Raw genomic sequence first — 23299 nt, forward strand, 5'->3', positions numbered from 1 at the left:
TAAGATATTTGGCCTCTAAAATATGGGTCCGATGTTCCATCAATCTCATCAAATGAAATTTTAAGTAATGAATGGCAACATAAATGGAACCAATAAGGGAGGCTCTCATGTTCAAAAGAATTTAGTCTATTCGCATTTATAACCTGCTAAATAAGCTATGGAAAAAAACAGGCTAACAAAGCATTCACAATAAATGTAAAAGTATATTTAAATTCCAATAGAGGCATGAATGAATGTTATGATCCAGATTAAATATTAGTACATAAAAACAGCAGCATTTTGGATTGTACCTAGAAGCCTATAGGCAGCCAATGTGGGACATGCAACACAGGTGCTGTATACAGGTACGAACCTAATGGAGCCTGGCTATTAGGTTGGTAAGTCAAAAAAATTTGTCAAATGAATCAGACTCAATTTTACAAATTTTTAAAATCAAATTCATTAACTGAATTTGTTAAAGGAATGAAGATCTGACTTACCATTTCCTCCAATTTGTTAACTGATGGCTGCCACCAGGCTTTTACAACCATCCATCATCAGCTGTTTCCACTGCAGCCCACTCAGGAACTAAACTGCCTCCAAGCAGGGCTTGCAGCCATTGCAGTTGCTTTTTTTTTTAAAAAAAAAAAAACCACAACTGTTGCTAGTTAGCTCAAGCATCTTCAGCTGCCCAGAGCAAGTGCTTTAAAAAAAACAACACTTGCCACTAATTAGCTTAAGACTTTCCAGCCAAGCACCCAGAGGGAGCTGTGGGAGGGATTTGCAGAACTCTCAGTTTGCAACAGTAATAGAGATGGAATGGACCTTGAGGTCATCTAGTCTAACCCACTGTTCTCACAACAGAGTATTTCTGATAAATGCCTATTCTCAGCCCTGTCCAGAAGAGCAGGAAATAACGCAGCCGGAACGAGTGCCGAGTGCCGAGTCCACAGGAAAGGTTTATTGCAAAGCAAACAGCAGTCCAAAGGAAAAACGAAGTCAGCAATAGGCCCGACACCTATCCAGTCTCTTCTTAAAAGCTTCCAGTGATGGGGTACCCACAACCTCTGGAGGCAATTTAAATTTAAAACCTACAAACTACAGAAATATACACTAATCTCCAAAATAAAAGCAAGGAACACGTTGTAGAATGCTTTGTGTAGATCCTGGCTATCATTTCTACAAGTAGTTTCGAGGAAAATGTAATAATTAAAAAAAAAATTAGAAGCAGTCCTCAAGCCTTATAGAGCCTTGGTGGAGCAGTGGGCTAATGCCTCCTTAAGTAACACCAGCTGCCTGCAGTTAGTGCAGGTTCGCATCCCACCAGGCTCAAGGTTGACTCAGCCTTCCATCCTTCCGAGGTAGGTAAAATGAGGACCCAGATTGTTGGGGGCAATTAAGCTGACTTTGTAATAATGCCGCTTGGGGGTGGTGGTGAAAGCCCTAATAAGCAGGCATATACATAGAATGAAGGCTACTGCTAAGCTTGTAAGCCGTCCTGAGTCTTCAGAGAAGGGCGGGATATAAATGGAATTAAAATAAATAAATAAAAATAAGCCCAGGCAGCAGCAGATTCTCCACGCAGCACACACAAAAAAGCAAAAACAAACCGGTGTGGGCTCTGCTCTTGTTTAGCCGTGTGACCAGGGGGAAAAAAAGAACAACCCTTCCGGTTTTAGGAAATTGTATTCGTAACCCTACCAGCCCAGGCAAGAGAGTCAAAAATGGCCGCCGCTACAGCAGTAACCAAATCCAAGTCACATGGCTACAAAGGGCTCTTTTTGTTCACAATTTTGAATTTCTAATGTAAGTACCCTTTCTGAAGAAATTCGTTTTTGTGAAAACTCGCTAAATGGCGGCTAGCACATGGCAGTAAAAGCAATCACCTTATTTTAAGAAGACTTCATTGGTGTATTAAGCAACAAACATCTAGAAGTATGTGTTGGGCTAACTCTGTCTACCCCGATGGTTATAATCCCTTGAGTTGCTATCCTTCTCAATGTGTGGTTATGTATGACTAATAATTTTGTGGCCTTTACTGCTCTTGTGATCGTTTAAACACTTTATGTAAGACACTCAAGCAAGGGTGTCCATGGGGAGGGTGACAAAAAAAAATCAAGATGGTGGCCACAGTCATGCTATTGAAACCCTACCACCCTTTTTTATATATGTGTCAGGATTTGACTGTATATCTTTACTTGCCACCCAGCCATAAAGGATTGCTTTTTCTGACACCCTGCTTGCAGACACCCTTTCATGTTCTCCTTCGGGGATCTCAAAAATGGAGATATTGGACCGGGAGCCAAAGGAAAAACAATAGACAGCAAAGTCAATCAAATTAAGAACTTACCATCAGAAAAAGCTCAATTAAAAAGGAAACATTTATCTAGTGAAACAAAGGAACCAAGGGCCCGGTGGATTTCTCTTGTCAGAATATTATGGAGAAGGCCCTGCATTTCAGAGCTATTTCTCCAGCTTTGGTTCATATAAGAATAGGGAGCAGGCCCAGCCTAAAGCATTAAGTGGAGAATTTTCAGGTGAAGCCCAACCAGTTGCTGTGATCGTGTTCAGCCTTCTTTTCAGGAGGCTCTCTCGAACTATAGTCAGGTTTTATTAACAGTCAGCTGAGCGGAGACTTTGAGGAACTCCTTTCTGCAGTAGGCGGATACCTGGAGAAAGGACTGCGCAATAGCAGTGACACAAAGAACTGGAGCTACGTGGTATAACAATGTCTACACTGCAATTCTCCTTCGCAAGCTGTGGCTTTTTCTACCCCTAAACCAGGCATGTCAAACTCGTGACGTCACGTGACGTATCGGAACTTTTCCCCCATTGCCAGAGATGGGGTGGCCGCGGTTTCAGCGTGATGCATCCGGCCTGCGGGCTGGCAGTTTGACATGCCTGCCCTAAATCTACTTCTCATTAGGGGCAAAAGACAGAGTTAGCACAGGATTCTTCACTTTTATTTCCTTTCCTTGTCTAAAAGGCTTCTTTGGCTATCTTTAGGAAAGAAGCCCCTTATTAGTCAGATGGCTATTATCAGGACTCTTGTCACTTCCTTCCTCTTTCACTTCAGCTTTCTCCTCTTACCCTGAGCTGCGTAGTTCAGGTTCTCACCCAATTCCCACTTTCCCTCACCATAACTCTTAGTTGTAAGGTAAAATTAAAAACAACTCAGGCTTCCCATGTTAATTCCTAAATAGAACAAAAGCTCCAGTTTCAAGAATATTTTCTTATAAACTGCACTGCTAACTTTAGTGGGAGGTTTTCCTACATTTTGTATAAAAGTCTGGAGATCCACCAGCCTAAGTATTGTAGAAACCCTTTTCAAGTAAGCTTGGGTAGGATTTTTGGTAAGTTTAGACCAGGGGTAGGCAACCTCGGCTCTTTTATGACTCATGGTCTTCAACTCCCAGAATTCCTGAGTCAGCTGACTCAGGAATTCTGGGAGTTGAAGTCCATGAGTCATAAAAGAGCCCAGGTTGCCTACCCCTGGTTTAGACAGAAGGGCAGTAATAGCTATTTAAATAAAGGTCAGCTGTGAGGGATTTTATGCTCCCTCCCTCTCTTCTAAAATGTAGTGCATTGGTAACTATCAGCTACTCCACAAAAAAACCCCTTGCAAAATGGCTTTTTTTAAGGCTTTGACTGAATATATTTTTTTGGGGGGGAATGCAATTTCTTCATTCTTTCATTAGACATTTTTTAAAAATGCTAAATATGTAAATACTTGTACAAACATCCCTGGAACCCTACAATAGTAGAGGAAGTGCTACAAGGAAATATATACATAAAGTTAAAACCGCACAATAAAAGTCTTTGCAATGCCTCAAGGGGATTTAAGTCCAGAATGTAGCAGCACTTAACAGTTTAATTTCTTGGGGGGGGGGGGGAGAAATTAAGTGGTTCCTGGAATTAATGAGCTTTATTACAAGACATGGCCTAATAGAAATTGTGAGAAAACTGCTTTTGCAAAAGTATTTTTTGCTGAAACAACCATGTCAATAATGGATTGCTCCTGGTCATGGGTGAACCTTCAATAGATTTCATTGCAATTGTTAACATGTCAGACATATTAAAATTACCACATCTGAGTAGAATTCACTACTAATGACAAGACTAATACGAATGTATTGCCAGTTAAATCACCTAAATAATCTCAATTATCTGATCCCAGTAATGTAATCTCTGCAAGTGAAGCAGGAACTTTTGTAGTAGAATAAAACACACACACACACACAGTTCCCATTCTGCATCGGTGCTTACTTGGGCCTCAAAAGTAAATAGGGAAAGTGGTTGGGAAAAACTTCATTTCTAAGAGAATTAGAAGAAAAGCAAGAATCTCAAGACATAGAGTTTCCCAATGTCTTGCAAATTTTGAAATTTGTCCATGATTTATAAAAAAAATTTAAAAAGCAAATTTTTGAAAGAAAAAAAGTTTCTTACTTACATTAGAGATTCTTGCTGCCAATAATATTAAATCTACTAAAAAAATAATTAGACAAAGTTTAAAAAGTATATTAGAATAGAATATGTACATTCTCCAGAACAACCTTCATTACATAATTTATAGTAATATCATTCATCTACTTACATTTTCATACCATCACACTCTGTCAAGACCCCCATATTAAAATAAGCCAATACATAATAAACCTAATAAAAAAATCCACCATATGAAAGAAATATTGTTCATCTCCCTTCTAGCAACAATCTATGTAGTAAAAATGTTACAAAACAGCTGTTTTCACCTGTTCCTGAATGTCAAGAGACTGGATCCCATCTGGAGTCATACTCAGGTGGGATCTTCACTTCCATGAGGGATGTCCAGATCACATGTATAGGTTTTATTTGAAGCAGGTTGACCTAAGGACTAACTGCTAATGCACCCAAAAACCAAGCCATCTAAGACTTTATAGATCAAAACCATACACAGACAATTTTGTACATAATTACATATTACCTCTTAAAAAATAACCTAGAGATCTGTTCTACAAGAAATATTTTTGCTTATACTTTTTGTTTTTAACTTGTTGAAGCAACAGCAAAGCTGTAGGATACTTTTTCATCTTAGACTTATGATAACACAGAAATGTGGCAGCAAGCATTAAACTTGAATTTCGGCAAAGATGATATGAGGCTTGGTCAATAATGTTAGGAATACCAAGGATAATTTTATCGCTAGTTAAAAGTTTCCATTTGTGCACGGCAAGGCAGTAGATTTTTATAAGGAGAGGACGAGAGATCATCAAATTATGCTCTGGACAGCTGCTCCTTGCAAGGAGAGTGGGATAGCAGTTGGTCCCAGTGGTGGGATTCATCTGGTTCGCACTTCGGCAGAACCGGTAGCTATTTTTTTGTTGCCCAGGCCCAGAACGGACTTCCGGAAGCAGCATCCACACAGAGAACCGGTTGTTCACATATTTGAATCCCACCACTGGTTGGTCCTATTGGTCTGAGCACCGGGAGACGAGGAAAGCCATCAAGCTCTCAACCATGGTAGAGCCTTTAAGGACACTGGGTTCAAGCATCGCAATTTCCAACCACTTTTCGATTTGCAATTATTTTACAGTTAAATGAGACTTTCCAAACAACAGGTCTGAAAAACTACTTAGTGAGTAAAATTTCATCCCATAATAGAAGAAAAGTTAAATAGTAATTTTTTAAAAAATTGAATAAAAATCAAAAGGCAAAAAGCTGCATAAGAATTTTATTTTAAAAAAGTTTAAAACAGATTAAGGGACCAGACCAATTTGGAATATTAAGACTTTTGTTAAGATTTCTGAAAAGTTGAGTAAACGAAACAATATTTATGTGAGAATACAAATTGTTTTGTCTACCAGGAAACAGATTATTGTCTGAAAGAAAAAACAAAGTAGCAGTGAAACCTGAGACTTCATGAATATAGAAATGGGCCACTAGAGGGACTAAAGTTCTAGGCAGGAAGAAGAAAAATTAAATTGTAAGTAAGATCAAGTAAAATGACAAGTAAAGCACACAATAAGATACTTGAGACATTTCAAAGGAATGGGAGAGAAGCTTATAATCAGCAATTTTACCTCTGTACCAGTAAATGCATTATTTGAAGGACATTGCAAAGTCATGAAAGATGTGACACAAAAATACAGAAGAATTTATGGAGAGACAGGATGAAGAGGGGGTACAAATCCTAACTCATGAAATATTGGAAAAAATACAAGAAATTGAGGATTAGAAAAAGAGGCAACAGGGTGGAAACACAAATGACAAATCAAGAGTTAAAAAGGACTTACAATTGGATTTTCAAAAGAGGATTTCTAAAACCTTGAAAAAATCTTAGAGGTGGGAGAAAACTGTCTGCACGGACATTCAATCTTAAAACACCAACTTGATGAACTAAAGGTTAAGATTGCTAGAAAAAAACAATAGAATATAATGTTGGCTTGCTTGACCAGGGCTAAAATATGGAACATCTTTATAAAATTCTGGGAACCCTTTATCAGTTTTTACAACATATGGACCAAAACGACAATAATTTTTGGATTTGTGAATTGACCAGTGGTGTATGGGAAGAAGTGAGGTATGCATATGACCACATAATGGGTAAGGGAACTATTAATTTGCCTGTATTCGTTTGCAAGGAAGATCAGGAATTGCTTCTTTATTCTTTTTTTTCTTTCTTCTTTTCTGTTTCTTTTTGCATTTTGTATTTCTTCTTTTCTATTCTTTTATTTTTCTTCTGATTTCAGTTTGGGTTATCTTTTAGAATTGTAAAACTCTTTAAAAAAAAATTTAAAGATAAAACCCGAAATTTTGGGTGCAGGAGAGAGAATGAGGGAGGATCTGATGAAAACAAGGTGTTTTTTTTTCACTAAGTGCAAGCGAGTGCAAAACCATTGGAAATAAACCACTTATATTCGTAGTAATCTGTACTTTATGGGTGATACTTCCTGATCTTGCAAGCACAAAGATAAATGTTTCATAAATTATGCGGCGGCCTTACATAGCAACAAAATAATCACTGATCTTTAAGTTGCAAACATTACACTAAAATATTTTTATTTAATCCTAAAGATTTGTATCATGTATTCCCTTTAAGGAGTTAAATACATCTGAAAGGAAGAGCGGGTTAATTTCATCAATATAGAAATCAGTCCCGTAACTATTTACTACTGGATTTAAACCACAGGGTTTACCAAAATCCTGGAAAACATTTTTTGTATCCCTCTGGAACTTGAAGACTTTCTCTTGAAACAACTGTCTCTGAGTCTTCTGTAGATCTGATAAACTGACCTTTGCACAGCAGCAGTCTTGGAAACCGAAAATCTTTTCAGTCAGCTCCAAGTCCAAATGACATTTTCTTACTTTAAAAGGCCAAAAACCATCCTTTGAGCTGTAGGTTGTAGCCAAATCTGCTACAGATATTTATGCTTTGAGCCAGGGTTGTTACGGCATTTCAGGAAAGCATGTCAATCAGCTGTTGATGTAAGAGTCTTTCTTGTGTTATCTCATTGCTGAAGGAAGCTCTAGCTGCTCTATCTTGATAATTTAACACAAGCACTTTTTAAAAACACTTTTTGAAAAGCATCACTTTTGCAATCGTAATAAAACCGTTTAGCAAATGCCAATCCTTATATAGTCATAATGGCATCATCCACAAACCAAAGAAGATACAGAGGCAGATCTGAAGGGGAAAACAGCAAAATAAGCCTGGAGTGACTTGGAAAAGGAGAGGGGGAAACCATGAATTGGAATATTATAGGAAAGGGAAAGTTTGGCTCGTAACTGAATCCTGCAGCATATTGTTGCAAGTCTCATCTGCATCACGTCATTTATTACCAATAAAGAAACCCATTTCAAGGATTCACCTGTATTTCTTCTCAACAGTTACAAGGGCAGGGGAGGCTACAACATCTTATGAAAGAATACATTCCTCCATATATTAATACCCAGGGATAAGATTTCAATCATCTCCAGCCTATCGGTGACAACAGTCACGATGAACTATTAAGTTAGAATCAACTGGACACAACCATTTTTCTTTTTTATTGATGCCCAAAATAGTTACAGCTGTTTCTCAGAAAGGTAAAATTGGATATACAATTAAAATGTGAGGTAAAAGTTGCAACAGAACTGACAGTTGCAGAACGGTTAATTATCAGTAAAAAACTGGAGATGACTTTGCCATTAAAATGGTCACAGAGACTTGAGTTCGGCAGTTTTATAAATGTGAGAGTCGTTTGTATTCTTGATTAAATAGGACACTGCTCAATCAATTTCTCAAATTATACATAATCAGGTACTGTTTGGAAGAGGGATTGTTTATCAGTATCATCAGGGAGTCTCTTAAAGCTTTCTGAGGAGAGGGAATAAGCAATTAATGTTCAGTCCTCCACTTTTCAAAATATAAAATCAAGCAGTTACCAATTTCTATCCTATGAGAGATACAGAGGCCTCTTCTAAGAAACAGCAAATGAATAAGCATTCATTCATTCTTTGTGAGAAATCAGTGCAATATAAATATGTCTTATTCTGAAGAATTGCCACTGGTTGGATTCAAAAGGTCTACCAACTTTAGGCTTAGAGGAGAAAACGTCAATTGGAAAAGTCCCCCCCAAATAATAATAATAATAATAATAATAATAATAATAATAATAATAATAATAATAATAATAATAATAATAATAATAATAATAATAATAATAATAATAATAATAATAATATAAATCTACCTCTGGAAAATTAATAAAAATGAAAAACTAAAAGCACAATCTTGGGGCACATTTATGAGAAGTAAAGCTTACTGATTTCAGTCAGGTTTATGCTTATAGGAGCCTAAGAGCTGAACTTCTACTATCTTGTTTAATGCACAATTCCTTAATATTCACAACACATGTAGGTTCCCAAGCTAAGACTGCAGACAACTGGTGAACTTTTCCTTAACACCTCTTTTCCTAAAAATGTTTTTTTTTCCTCTCGAAAATTCACCCTGGGCATTGAGATTGTTCTCCAAACCAGAACTAGATTAAGGACATTTTTATCTGACAAAGCATCTTCCACTTCATCTGAAAGGTGTACGCTAACTGAGCTACATGCTCTCTAGTTATTCCCTCCCAGCATCTGCTGCTTCACAGTAGAACCAGTCCTGTGTCCAAGTGGTCACCCTCTTCAACTCTGTGGTACTTACATTCATGTACACTGTCCTGAGGACATGCCACATTCCTCCTGTAAACAAGAGCATCATGGGATGAGGGCCTGCACTGTTGACTTGCCAAGAATACCAGGAATACTTGTCAGAACCCATTCCTTTAGTGGGGGCTTAGTTCTGTTCTTTTCTGGTTTCTTCCTATCGATTCTGTCCTTCTCCTGGGGGGAGCGGGGAGGCTCTGGGGAATGTATGTATTCTCTCTGCCTTTTCTATCTGCTTGCTCTGCTTGCTCTTTGAACTGTTCCCCCTTGTTGTCAACCTGAAGTGAGAAAGGAATGTGCCTCCGGCCATCTGGCTTATCTCTCACTGCGGAAGGGAAAGGTGCGAAGTCCCAACAATGTCTTCACAGGCATGGGAACAACTCCGTTATCAGCTTCGTTCCCATGGCGGATTTAACACCTAGGGATTGGCTAGTTCAAACTGACCGGATGAACTGTTGGGGTGAGGTTTGTTTGATGCTCCTTTAATCTATTGATCTGAACGCGAAACCCTCAGATCCTGCCTTCTTTACCTGCTGTCAACTTCTCCTAACAAAAGTTCCTTTTGGAATGGAATTGCTCCAAGAGTCCTGATTTCTTGGGATGAAGTTTTGAAGCGGGTCCTTAAAATACTGTTGGATTGTCTAGGAAAAGCTCATTCTTCCCTCTTTCAGAAATTAAAAGGTGAGTATTATATGGCAAACAGATTATTAATAAATACAATAAGGATTATAACTCACAGCAGAACACAGAGTAAGAGTAGAAAGGATTTCCGGTACATCAAAGAGGTTTTGTTTTTTTTAAAAGGAAGCTTATACAAAGTAGTAAATATCATTTCACATAATTGAAAAGTCCCTATTTTACACATTCTTTTAGTGTCCTGATTGGAAACTGATTTTGCCAGCTACAACATTTTTATAGAAATTGCATTTCACCCCCACCCTCCCATATTGTAAAGAAAGTCTGTGCTACTGAAAAGTAGCACAAAGCAATTATGTATAGTAAAAAAAACTATTAAAGATATGTTTGTTAATACAATACAATCAAACTAAGCTTGAGTTACTTTCCTGAGCTTTACCAACAAGTAACATATAAAATGATGCCACACACACCCATGTGATCTTAGCCCAAAGGCTGAGAAGTGATAATAACTTGTGAAGCATAATAACTATTAAAGAAGGAGAACACTTTTGAGCTTAAAACTTCCATCACAGCAAATTGCTCTTACTCTGAATACGTGGCTAACCTAAGTAGGATAAACTAGTGCCCAGTTGCTCTATCTATCTGTCTATCTGACAAGTGATGTAGTAGTCATGGAGTTAGATTAGGAGATTCAGAGTTATGGTTATTCTCAGGCATAGAAGTTCACTGGGAAACTTTGGGTCAATTAATCTTTTTCACTCCATTCTACCTCACAGGGTTGTTGTTATGAGCACATAACTCTGAGCTCCTGGATGAAGGGCAGAATATACATCTAATGGGAGCATTAATAGATGCAGCATTATAATATTAATACTAGGGCTGTGCTGCAGGGAGTCTTCCAAGCCAGCCACACAATCTTGAAAGGAGACACACCTGCTTTAATGAGGAGGCAACAGCTACTGCATTCACACTCTAGCACATTCCAGAGCACTTCCTACGAAATGAATCTGGAGCTCTGCACATCCCTACACAACACCACAGGTGAAGAAACCCACAAGTGCTAGAATGATACCCAAAGAACACAGCAATTTTTCAATGTTGATCCACCCCGAAACAATGAATTCACTGTTACTACACAGAACTGGTATACACGCAGTGTGGGCATATCTATGCAAAAAAACAAACAATGAATCATTGATTAAACATCTACCCAGGAAATACACAGTACAGCTGGGGAACGCCATAATATACACAGTATATTTTTGCCACCTTCACTACAAAAAATGATGCATGTTTCTGTCTTATTTAGAGCTAGGATTAAAGGTTTTCTTGCACATCACCCTATGGAAAGGATACTGGATGGTAAAGGGAGTAAGTATATCTGTATTACAATACGCTGCTTATAAACTTGAACGGGGAAAAGACGTATGACTGCCACTTTGTTTTATTCTCTCTCCCATGCTCCTGTACATGAGAAATGGCAGAACAAGACAAAGGAAGCACCCAAAGTTGTAATGAATACCACATGCATCCAAAATATAGTTTCCAAGTTAGCTAGTAATCCAACAGGTTAGGTACTCTCAATATGAACCAATTTAAAGGCATTTGCAGCCTGAGCTGAAGCATGTTTCTTCACAATCCATTTGTGGAGCTTCCCCCAAATGAGTGCATTGGGTGTGATCTAACAGCTAATTCTGGGCAGAAGGCCACATCTGAACTCTGAGTGATGTGCTGCAGGCAGACATGTACAAACATAATGATGGGGAGAGGCGAGATAAAAATGAAATTTCACCCAATTCACATAGATTTAATTATTAATTGATGTTATTGCACTCCAGTCCTCTTACTGTCACTGTAAAGCTTACGATTGGAGGGTTCTGGGGCTGCCTCCAAAGTTTTCTGAGGAACATTCCAGTTTGTGCCTCTCTGCTCAAATTAGAACGGACTGGTCTGATTGCTATGCAAAGTAGAAAGTCCCTCCGTGCTTTAAGTTCCCAGTAGCTGGAAATGCCTAGCTTAGAGTGGAAGCGTATCTTTTATCAAATGGTACGAACTGACGCTGAGAATGTTCAAGAATTATCAGTTGTTTGCATAATGATAGGTTGGCTGGAATAAAGTAATTCAGTATACTGCATGTATCCGCTATAGCCTTGCGTACACAGGGACAGAACAACCTTTCAAGGGCATCTGTGTTGCCTTTGGTGTGCTTTACACAGCCTAACAATGACGTAGGAATCCAGCTTCATTCCATGATGCTGCTATTTTTTTTTAATTTTAATCCCATTTATATCCCGCCCTTCTCCGAAGACTCAGGGTGGCTTACAATCTAAGCACAAATCAATGTACTTAGCAATAGCCTTTATCCTATGTATATGCCTGCTTATTAGGGCTTTCGCCCCCCCCCAAGCGGCATTATTACAAAGTCAGCTTAATTGCCCCCAACAATCTGGGTCCTCATTTTACCTACCTCGGAAGGATGGAAGGCTGAGTCAACCTTGAGCCTGGTGGGACTCGAACCTGCACTAATTGCAGGCAGCTGGTGTTACTTAAGGAGGCGTTAGCCCACTGCTACACCAAGGCTCTATGCTATAACATTAAAAGTTCCAGAACTACCTACGAGAAGCCCCAAAGGTGCTTTTCAAAAGGCAAATTGGTTTTTTCCCCCCCCTTGAAAACGTTTCGCTTCTCATCCACAAAACTTCTTCAGTTCTGAAGCATGTTTATCCCAAAGTGCATGGCTAAAAGTCTATGGAGATTCTCCATCATCCAGGTCATGGTTATCCCAAAGATGCTTTTCAAAAGGCATCTGGACTTCTTGTTTTTTCCCCCTTGAAAATGTTTTACTTCTCATCCAAGAAGTTTCTTCAGTTTCCTTCTTGGACGAGAAGCGGAACGTTTTCAAGGAAAACCAGTAAGTCCAAGCCTTTACACAGGCTCAGCTGTCACCAAAATCTTGGGTCAGGCAATTATCATAGGCTCTAGGACAGGAGAACAGAAAAACAGTTTCTAGTTTGATCATTACTGAAACACTCAGTGATCACTTGTAAAACTTTAGACAGGTATATAAAGCCATTCATTGTATGGAAATTAATTTTAAACACAATAACAAATCCTTGTCTCGACTGGCTCCCTAATGTTTGCAAAAAAAAACAACAGAAAAAAAAAACCTCAGACTCCTTCACATTAATATAACCTGAAGTGATACATGCCAAAACAAACAATTTCAGTAGGGTTTCAGTCGTGGCGCATACAATTCAAAGTCTGCAGAATGAGGCAACTACTTCAAAACAAGGAAATCAAACCATTTTACCTTACTAAAAAAGCATGTGTTTAGACCTGACCAATTGTGCCCCAGATTAATTAAAAAGACTGTATTATTTTTACCTTTAGCTCCTGCAAACTAATTTTTATCGCGTATCTGATACCATAACCCAGTCACCAATTACTCTGTTTTCCAAAGATAGGTTAAACCTGTGGAATTATTCACATATGAGTAACACAGAGAAAACTGTATAGATTTTAAAAACTTACTATTAAATTTATACTCGGAAACCAAGGAAAGAAGATGGGGCAGATACTGACCCTTAGTTAATCTTGTTACTATTTGGCTCCTGCAAATGTCAGCTAAGAGAACTTTGTAAGCTCTTAAACTGAAAACTACAGAAGAAACCATGTGTCTCCCAGTACACGATTAGCTGGAAAGTGTGAAGCTGATCTACACACGGCTGAAATTAATCAGGAATTCCTACAACATGACAGATAAGAAAAAGTATTATTTTATGCAAATTATGTGCATTTGCAGACACCACTGCAAAAGGTGAAAGTCATTTCTTGTGTTAAATTCTTGCTCCATGTTTTGGAAAAGAGTATAAGCAGGCTTGCTTTTACTCAATCAGCACTCTCTGTCTAGGAGACATTACTAATGAACGGGCGACTTGCAATCAGGAGCTGCGTTGAACAGGCTGTGTCAATTGTAGTAACCTATGATGATTCTGCATATACTATGTTTACCAGTCTTTCAACATTTCTTACTTAATTATCACTGCAGAGGTATTAATCGCAGTAAGGTGATTCTCCAACAGGAGACAAAATTCTTAAAAATTCATGTGACTGTGGAAGCTGGAGCCCCTTTCATCCATGGCAAAAATGGTGAGTTTGGGGGAAAAAGGAACTGGTTGAATGTTTTGAAAAATAAGAGAATATACCAGCAAGATATAAGGGCTTCCATTTACTTAGCCCAGGGGTAGGCAACCTTGGCTCTTTTATGACTCGTGGACTTCAACTCAAAGAATTCCTGAGTCAGCTATGCTGGCTCAGGAATTCTGGGAGTTGAAGTCCACGAGTCATAAAAGAGACAAGGTTGCCTACCCCTGATTTAGCCCATTGGATGTAGTGGTTAAGGCACCAGGCTAGAAACTGGGAGACTGAGGGTTCGAGTCCAATCTTAGGCACAAAGCCAGTTGGATGATTATGGGCCAGTCACTCTCTCTTGGCCCTAGGAAGGAGGTACTGGTAAACCACTTCTGAAAGACCTTGCCAAGAAAATTGCAGAGACTTCTCCAGGCATTTGGTAGGACTTGAAAAAAGGTTTATTCACTCCTGCTTGCATTTAGCTTATTCCCCTTAGTGGTATAACCAGCTAAAGCACTGAAATTGTTTGTTTACCACAAAAGTATATAGTGTGTGACGTTCTAAACACTGCTGAACTACCTCCCAAAATCTTTCACAACTGGCCACACAGACTAGGCCTCCTGGAAGTTGTAATTAAACATCTGGAATGCAACGTATTTTGATTTAAGATTTGGTTCGATCCTGGGCTCCTAGCTTCTAACTTTTCTCTCTAGATCAAAGTGTGAATGTTCAGCGACATATAGAAATCTCTTCTTAACACTTAGAACACTTACACATAGAAAGGTGCTATAGAAAAAAATCATGCAAGGTTTGAGGTATTGCCATCTACTATTTGTGTTTCTCAATCCACACAACGCTGTCAATGAACATATTTCAACACAGCTTTCTTACAACACTTGGTGAATTACTTGTTTATATATCAAAGTTCTGGGGTTGCACTTAAGTATCATCTGGATAGCATTTGAGAAATAAGCTTTCTCAATATTCATGTATGCCAGTGGCTTTTTATCTCAAGTTAATTTGCTTCTTAAATAAATGGGACTGGTGTTATTCTTAAAATGTAGTGCACACAGTTCTATAATTAAGGTAATTTAGAAAAATACTTATCCACAAAGATTACACACTTGGGATGGCTGTTTTTCTCTTGATTTTCTGGCTTTCTGAATACAAGGAAGAAATACATCTGAAATCTGAAAGGGTCAGTTCAGTGTAGGACAGTAGTTAAACTATTGTACTTAGAACAGAGAGATCAAAATTCAGGTCCATGCTCAACCATGGAGCTGACTGGGTGCTTTATCTCAGTCTATCTACTTTATAGGCTTATTATTGTAGGAATACAATGTACACTCCCACGTGCACTCAAGAAGAAAGAAAATATAGAAATACACTATTAAAATGAATACCTCTGAAAATTGGCATAATCCCTATAACCTCAACTAAACACAGGAAACGTAAGGATTCTATCGATACCATCTGGCAAGGCTATCATTTCCCATACCTGGTGATGTCACTGGCAGCATGTCAGTTATACTACAATCCCAAAGATATGTCTACTGTGTTTTTTTAGACTACTACTGTTAAACATCACAGTGCACAACAACAACAAAAATCTTTCTCCTATCTGATCTTACTTAATATTATTTGTCAAATAACTTACATTGTTCAACTGTGGCATTCATTCTACAAATCCTATCATTTATCAGCAATGTATTCCAACTATTATTCATCGCTTGTTGGCAGACATTCTAGCTCTGACTGCTACTACTGTATATATTGGTTGATTGAAATTTTTTATCCTGTGTTTAGTTCCATGGTAGGCCCACTATTTCATAGGAAACTCATAGAATGTAAAATACTGCTTAAAATTAGGAACATCCTTGAAAATAAATATTTTAAAATGGTATTGATTAAGTATGCCAATACAGACTTCTAAAAATGTGCTTATAAATCAAGGCCATGTTAATATACCCTACTAAACACCTATAAATCTAAAAAGCAAAAATATACATCTAATATACCGTATTTTTAGGACCATAAGACACACTTTTTCCCCCCAAAAGTGGGGGGGGGGAAACGAGGGTGCGTCTTATGGTCCAAAGGTGATCCATATGGCCAGCCCCAACCTCTGCAAGTAGAGCACGAATCGGCACGTGCTGAGAAACGCTGATCTCACGCTCCTGCAATCTGCCTCGCTCGGTTTCAGCTTCCCTTGCTACAAGAGAAAGCAGGCTGAAACGGAGTGAGGGAGATTGCCAGGAATGCGAATCGGCTGATCTCGGTCTGCTGCAATCTCCCTCGTTTCAGCCTGCTTTCTCTTGTAGCAAGGGAAGCTGAAACTGAGCGAGGGAGTTTGCAGGAGTGCGAGATCGGCCGATTTGCATTTCTGGCAATCTCCCTAGCTCCGTTTCAGCTTGCTTTCTGCAAGAGAAAGCCGGGCCACAGGGCCGCCTCCGCGGGTACTGCTCTAATGCAGAGAGGGAAGGACAAAGAGGGAGGGAAGGAAGGAAGGAAGGAAGGAAGGAAGGAAGGAAGGAAGGAAGGAAGGGAGGGAGGGAGGGAGGGAGGGAGGGAGAATGGGAGAGGGAGGGAGAGAGAGAAAGAGAGAGAGAGAGAAGGAGAAAGAAATAGGGAGGGAAAGAGGGAGAGAGGAGAAAGAAAGGGAGACAAATAGAGGGAGAGGAAAAGAGAGAGGGAAAGAAAGGGAGAGAGAGAAAGAGGGAGAGAGAAGGAGAAAGAAAGAGGGAGGGAAATAGAAGGAGAGAGAGAAGGGAGAAAGAGAGGGAAAGAGAAAAATAGAGAGAGAGAGAAAGAGGGAGAGAGAGAGGAGAAAGAAAGGGAGGGAAATAGAGGGAGAGAGAGAAAGGGAGAGATAGAGGGAAAGAGAAAAAGAGGGAGAGAAAGAGGGAGATGGAGAGAAAGGGATAGAAAGAGGAGAGAGAAAGAAAGAGGGAGGGGGAGAGAGGGAGAGAAAGAGAAGGAGAGAGAGAAATTAAATTAGTAACATGATTGTTAAGTGAATCTGGTTTCCCCACTAACTTTGCTTCTCAGAAGGTTGCAAAAGGCGATCACATGACCCTGGAACAATGTAACCATCATAAATATGAATCAATTGCCAAGCATCCGAATGTAAATCACATGACCCTGGGGATGCTGCAATGGTCATAAGTGTGAAAAATGGTTGTAAGTCACTTTTTTCAGTGCCGTCGTAACTTTGAACAGTCACTAAGTGAATCATTGTAAGTCAAGGACTACCTGTACTTTATCATTTTTTTTCTTTTTTTGGTGGGGGGTCAAGTTTTTGACACCTTGCTGGGCGACTGGTGGTACTCGGACATTGCCTTGTCCTAAAAGTGGTACAATGGATGAAAAGGTTGAAAAGCCCTGTTTTAGTATACCGGTACTATTTGGTTCAGAATTTTTTTTTTTCTTGTTTGCCTGCTCTAAAAACTGGGTGCATCTTATGGTCAGGTGCGTCTTATGGTCCGAAAAATACGGTACTCCTTTCCTACCCACAATAGGAGAGTCAGAATAGCAAAAAAGAGCACAGAATGTAGATGAAGAGATAGCTAAAAGGAAATAAAATGATCATGTGCAAGCAAGGAAAAGATAAAATGAAACTTATGACACTCAAAGAAAGCACAAATGCTTCGATTTATAGCCCAATTTTATACTCGTAAATCAGTTTCCTCTATCCCAATATGCTTATTTCTATCTGAGCTTGAATGACACAAGCCAACACAAAATTGAAATAAGGTTTCTTTGTTACTGAACTCAAATAGATAATAGCTATGTTCTTCTTATAATGCCTGTAAAACCTACTATTTTATTTATGACTTTTCACCTTCATCAGTAAGAGTAAAGCACTTAAAACACGCATGCACACACACACACAAAAAAAAAAACAGAGAAAGACAGGGGTACGTACCTTTATAGTTTTAACATATGCACATCTAGTCTGACAATAGGTATTTTCCCAAAATAGGTATTGTACCAGCACCAACCCTGACTGACGTATGGCTCTAGGGACGCATTTCACTGTCACTTTACTGCATGTGGTTCAGAGCACAGTTCAAAGTCCTATTTAAATAAAACTGCACAGCCCCTTTTCGGAATTGATGTTTTTGCCTTTATGCCAGTTGTTCTCCTTCTCTTTGCTGTTACCCTTGCAAAATAATCAGAAAGTATTTATGAAAGGGGCACAGTCCTTTTTTATTTATTGCCTATCTTGCTTGACAAGATGAAAAAAGTTTTTCTCTGTTCACTGTATGCAAGCATAGGAGCACCCAAATATTTATTCCCTGCTTCTGATTAGACACTTCCACACCCCTCCCACTCTTAGCTGAATTCCTGTTGAAAAGGGGTGAGCCCTCCCCCCAAAAAATCCCCCACATGATTCTCCAGTCTCACAAACCTTAGCAGCCCTTGGAAACTATGAAAGTGTCAAAAGCCTATCCCATTCTGGCAAGACACACTCCCAGCGATCTGCAAAACTTGTCTCACAGCCAAGCTTTGAGAGAAAAAAAGAGAAGTAACAGACCATAAGAATCTGAGGATCAGACAAGTACCATAACTGTAATCTGCCATGATATACAGTTGGCTAATTTTCCAACCAAAACTTCTATGTTGGTTTAACAACAGAGATATGCAAAATATGAACAGGATAAACGTATTTTAAATGATTTAAAACATTTTGGGGAAAGAACCATTTCATCAAAAAATACAAACACACGCAATAGTAATTAGAAATGATTAGCACTGTGACGTTTTAGATAAAACTTTAAAAGTGAGAAAAGTGTTTATATAGATCCTTCCGGCGCGATCTCAAAACTTTCTTTTTCGAACAATCTGGCCTGGTCTGATGGGATGGGGTTGGGTTTTATAAATAGTTTTAATTGTAATATGTATTAATTTTAAGGGCATAATGTTTAATGGCTTTTTAATTTTTGTATAATATTTTTATTGTGTATTGCCCTGTTCACCGCCCTGAGTCCTTCGGGAGAAGGGCGGTATAGAAATCAAATTATTAAATTATTAAATTAAATTAAATATCAGTATGAAACATGTCTGTGTGTGTTTGTGTACAGTATGTATGTATGTACAGTAAGTATATGTGTGTGTACATACACACATATATACATATATAAAAAGGTAAAGGTTCCCCCGCACATGCGTGCTAGTCGTTTCCAACTCTAGGAGCCGGTGCTCATCTCCGTTTCAAAGCCGAAGAGCCAGCGCTTGTCCGAGGACGTCTCCGTGGTCATATGGCCGGCATGACTAGATGCCAAAGGCGCACGGAACGTTGTTACCTTCCCACCGGAGTGGTCCCTATTATTCTACTTGCATTTTTACGTGCTTTCAAACTGCTAGGTTGGCAGAAGCTGGGACGAGTAACAGGCGCTCACTCTGTTACGCGACACTCGGGATTTGAACCGCCAAACTGCCGACCATCTGATCGACAAGCTCAGCGTCCTAACCCAATGAGCCACCATGTCCCTATATATATGTATATATCAATCACCAAATTCAGTTATTAACTTACAGATCGTCTTTGCTTAACAACCATTCATTCAGTGACAATTCAAAGTCATGATGGCGCTGAAAAAAATGATACTTACATCGAGCCCTGCAGTAGCCTGGCAATTACATGAACAAAATGTGGGTGCTTGGCCACCTAGGACTAGCAACCTGCTGCCAGCTTCCTCATTGCCTTTGCTTGTTGGAAGATGGCAGAAAGTCATGAGTAGGTCCTTGTTTCACAACCTGCAAGCCTCACGTAAAATGGCCCCATAAATGATGAGGTCATATGACATTGCATTTTATGACACCACTGTTTAATGATGGAAATTCTGGTGCCAATTACCATTATCAACCAAGGACTACCTATAATCTATATTATTCACATTTTAAGGCAATAAAACAATTAATGATATCACTTTTTCAGAATGAGCATCAACTGGCTACATCACTTTGATTTACGGAAGATAGAAACATCAAAAATTATAACACAATTTCATAAATTCAAGTCTGGAACATTTTAGTTCTTTGAACAAAAAAAAAAGATAATTGGGGTCCCCCTATCAAAAATATTTCTACTCATAGTTGTAGTCATCATGGAACAGAAGCCCTTAGATGTTATTTGAGGTTTTATATTTTTTAGAAACAATAGTGAATGAGCAATATATTTATTGTCTATTAGTGGGCCTCCAGCCAGCAGCTTGGTCCAATTAAATATACAATAAAACTGACAGAAAATTCCTCAACCTAGTATTTAACATGGCATTCTGACTAAATAACAAACAACATATAAGTCTACAGGCACAAAAAAACCTCAGAACATTATTTTTCAATTAACTTATGTAAATTCAAAATAAATGAAAAAAAATATGAATTAATCTGAAGTACTGCAGCAGTCTTATGTACTATTCAAAATTAGATATTCAATTTATATTGTTGGGACTCCCCCACCCCTTTTTCTCTTTTTAATCAGCAGAAGGGAGTGGTTTGAAATATACACTGTCATTGCACCAAATATTACTATCCCTAGGGAAATAGATTGACTCTGAAACAAAGGACACTTGCATTACATTGAAGTAGTCTGATTGTATACAATTCTGCAACCTGTGTTATTTTAAGAACAAGCTTTTGTTTAAACTGGGTGTTTCTTTGGCAAAGTCATTTTTTGTTATTATGGTGAGATTCTTGATAAAATACCGTATGTCATTTGTTTGCAATGCTTTGAAAAACTACATTATTTGAAATGTTACAATGCTGAGCATATATATTTAGATGGTGCAGTCCAGGCATCATTCATATATATTCTTAGCATATTTTTTTTAAAGCACATTGTTTCCATAAGCTGGCTCCATAATTATGGAATCTTAGGCTTGTATTATCTACAGGTTGGGAAAGACTGATATTCCCAAAATAAGTCTGCAACTGAAAACTTATATAACCTAATAAAATTTTTTCCTGTAACTAAATATGAATGTAAGGTTGCCATATTTATTATGTTTCTATGTCATAAAACTAATAAAATCAGTGGCATAGAACTAACAACATTTTTCAAGCCAAAAAAAAATGAAACATCTGTAAATTAAAAGGCTACCTTGCAATGGTTCATCGCAAAATTATTTTTGTGCTGTCTACAGTAATTTACTTCTCGGTTGGATGTATATCCCACCTTTCCTCTAGAAATCTATGACAGTATACACAGCACCTTCTATTTTCCCCATACAACAACCCTGCAAGGTAGATCAGACTTAGAGAATGACTTGCCTGAAGATACCCAGTTAGCTTCCATAGCCAAGCATGGAGTTGCGATCTGGATTTCCCTGATAACAATCCTGTGCTATACCACAATGATTCCCTGTGACTGTTTAAATCTACTGATAAATCATGGGCTGTAAGAACTTTAATGTTTGTTTCCCAATAATGAATACATAAGGTCTTGCACTTTAAAGGAACTTCAAAATATTGTAGTTCGTATATAAACTGTAATTCAGAATATTTTCTTTATCATATAAGCATAAACTTCAAAGGATTAAACGTTAGCATTAAAACAATGAAAAACAAAAGTTCAAGAACATGTACTCGTACAAGAGTCGTAACTAGGTATGGCACAATTAAAAGTATCAGCCCTCTGTAGCTATTAGACAAAATCTGCCTTCATTACCAATATTTATTTATTTTATTATTTTAATCCCATTTATATCCCGCCCTTCTCCGAAGACTCAGGGCGGCTTACAAGCTTAGCAGTATGGATGCTCTGTTTAAAGTATTAGTATTCCTAATCATAGCATGTCTTCTGCTTACCCAAATGTTGAGACACAGAATGTTTTCTCTATATTGTAACAACTCAAACTCCCTCTATAGCACACCTATAGTAAAGTACTAACTACATTGTAGCTGCTCTCTTTCTCTTCAGATAGTACTCTATCATTTAAGCCTTTCTATTTATAATTTCACTGTCAGACCAAAATAACCTTGGAAGCATGTATATATACACCTGTTATCATTGTTTTAGCTTGTTTCAAATAAGTCTGGTCTTCATTCTGTAATTGTATTATATTGCTGTGTAGGTTTTTCTCCCCTCTCAGTGTAGATCCCTTTGAAGCCCCCCCCCCAACTTGACAAAAAGCATCTCAATAAATTAACTGCTGGTAATCCTGACATATCCACTTCAGCTAATTTAAGAACCTACATTAAGCAGCTTTACCATTTTTAAAATAACCTAATTCAGTAATGGAGTAATCTGCTCTACACAATGGAAGTCCGCATTCAGATCAACTTAATTGCAGTGTTACATATCTCAATAGCAAGAAGTAGCAACTAGAGATATTGTTGTTTCAGTGGTGTCCCCCAGTTTCTGCAACTCCCAATTCCACTTTATTGGCTTTTAAATGGATTTTTTTTAAATGTAAATTTTATTGGTTTTTATAAGAGTGGGGAGGAAAATGAAGGGATAGGGTGTGGGGTTGGGATAGCGGGAAAGTTGGGGGAGGGGTTGGGGTTTCCCCCAATTACATTCAATATTTAGCAAACAGCATATTGTTTGGGTTGATATACATCAATAGAAGTAGTAAGAATAATAATTGATAACAATAATAGATATGGCAAACTATAGTAAACAATGTTAAATTTTCAATCTATAATATTTTTCTTAGTAAAATAAGGTCAAAAAATAAGTATCACATTCCTTTCTCTCTAATTCGTTTATCTAGCCATTGATAAAATTTATTCCAGGTTCTACAGTAGACTAAATGCTCTTGTTCTTTAATCTGTAAAGTTAATCTATCCATTTCTGCACTGTCTAATATTTTCTTGATAAGCATTTCTTCAGTTGGTAAACTCTCATTTTTCCAGTATTGGGCATACATAATTCTCGCTGCTGTTAATACATGTAATATTAAATACCCAGTCTCTTTATCATAATTGGGATCTATCATTCCTAACAAAAACAATTCTGGTTTAAGTTCTATTTGTTTTTTAACCATCTTCTCCAACCATAAATGTATCTTAAGCCAAAACCTTTTAGCTTAGAACATGTCCACCAGAGATGATAATAGGTACCTGGTCTTTGGCAGGCTTTAAAATGGATTTTGAAAAGCTTTTTAGCTGCTTTTAACTAATATCCTGGGCTGAGTATTCTACATTTTAACTGCCATTATACAGGATGTTTATGTTGTATAAACACATCCTTTCAAATCAAATAATGTGGAGTTGCAAAGCACTGCTGCTACAACTAGTTTTCTTAAAATAAAAAGGTACTAGAATACAATAAGTAGAATGAAGTAGCAGGATGAATAAAGGTGCAGCAAGAACTGAAGACACCTGGGTTGTCTAGACTCTAGTCTAGAAGATTGACATGTCGGGAGTGTCTTTG

At 38.1% G+C, this 23299-nt stretch overlaps 1 protein-coding gene across 7 annotated transcripts in view; it reads right to left on the reverse strand.

Annotated features, from left to right (window-relative positions):
• Positions 1 to 23299, reverse strand: part of COBLL1 (cordon-bleu WH2 repeat protein like 1) — a 127293-nt gene that overhangs the window by 49401 nt on the left and 54593 nt on the right. Inside the window, exon 1 of one of the 7 annotated variants that reach the window (XM_081321721.1) lies at positions 9146 to 9297. The exons of the other annotated variants lie outside the window; for them this stretch is intronic. Coding sequence (XP_081177847.1) covers positions 9146 to 9147 — 2 coding nt within the window. The 5' untranslated portion in view covers positions 9148 to 9297. Of the gene's footprint in view, positions 1 to 9145; positions 9298 to 23299 lie in introns of those variants that run through there. 7 annotated transcript variants of the gene reach the window in all.

The sequence above is a fragment of the Vipera berus genome (assembly GCF_964194415.1).
Source record: "Vipera berus genome assembly, chromosome: 1".
Classification (NCBI taxonomy): domain Eukaryota; kingdom Metazoa; phylum Chordata; class Lepidosauria; order Squamata; family Viperidae; genus Vipera; species Vipera berus.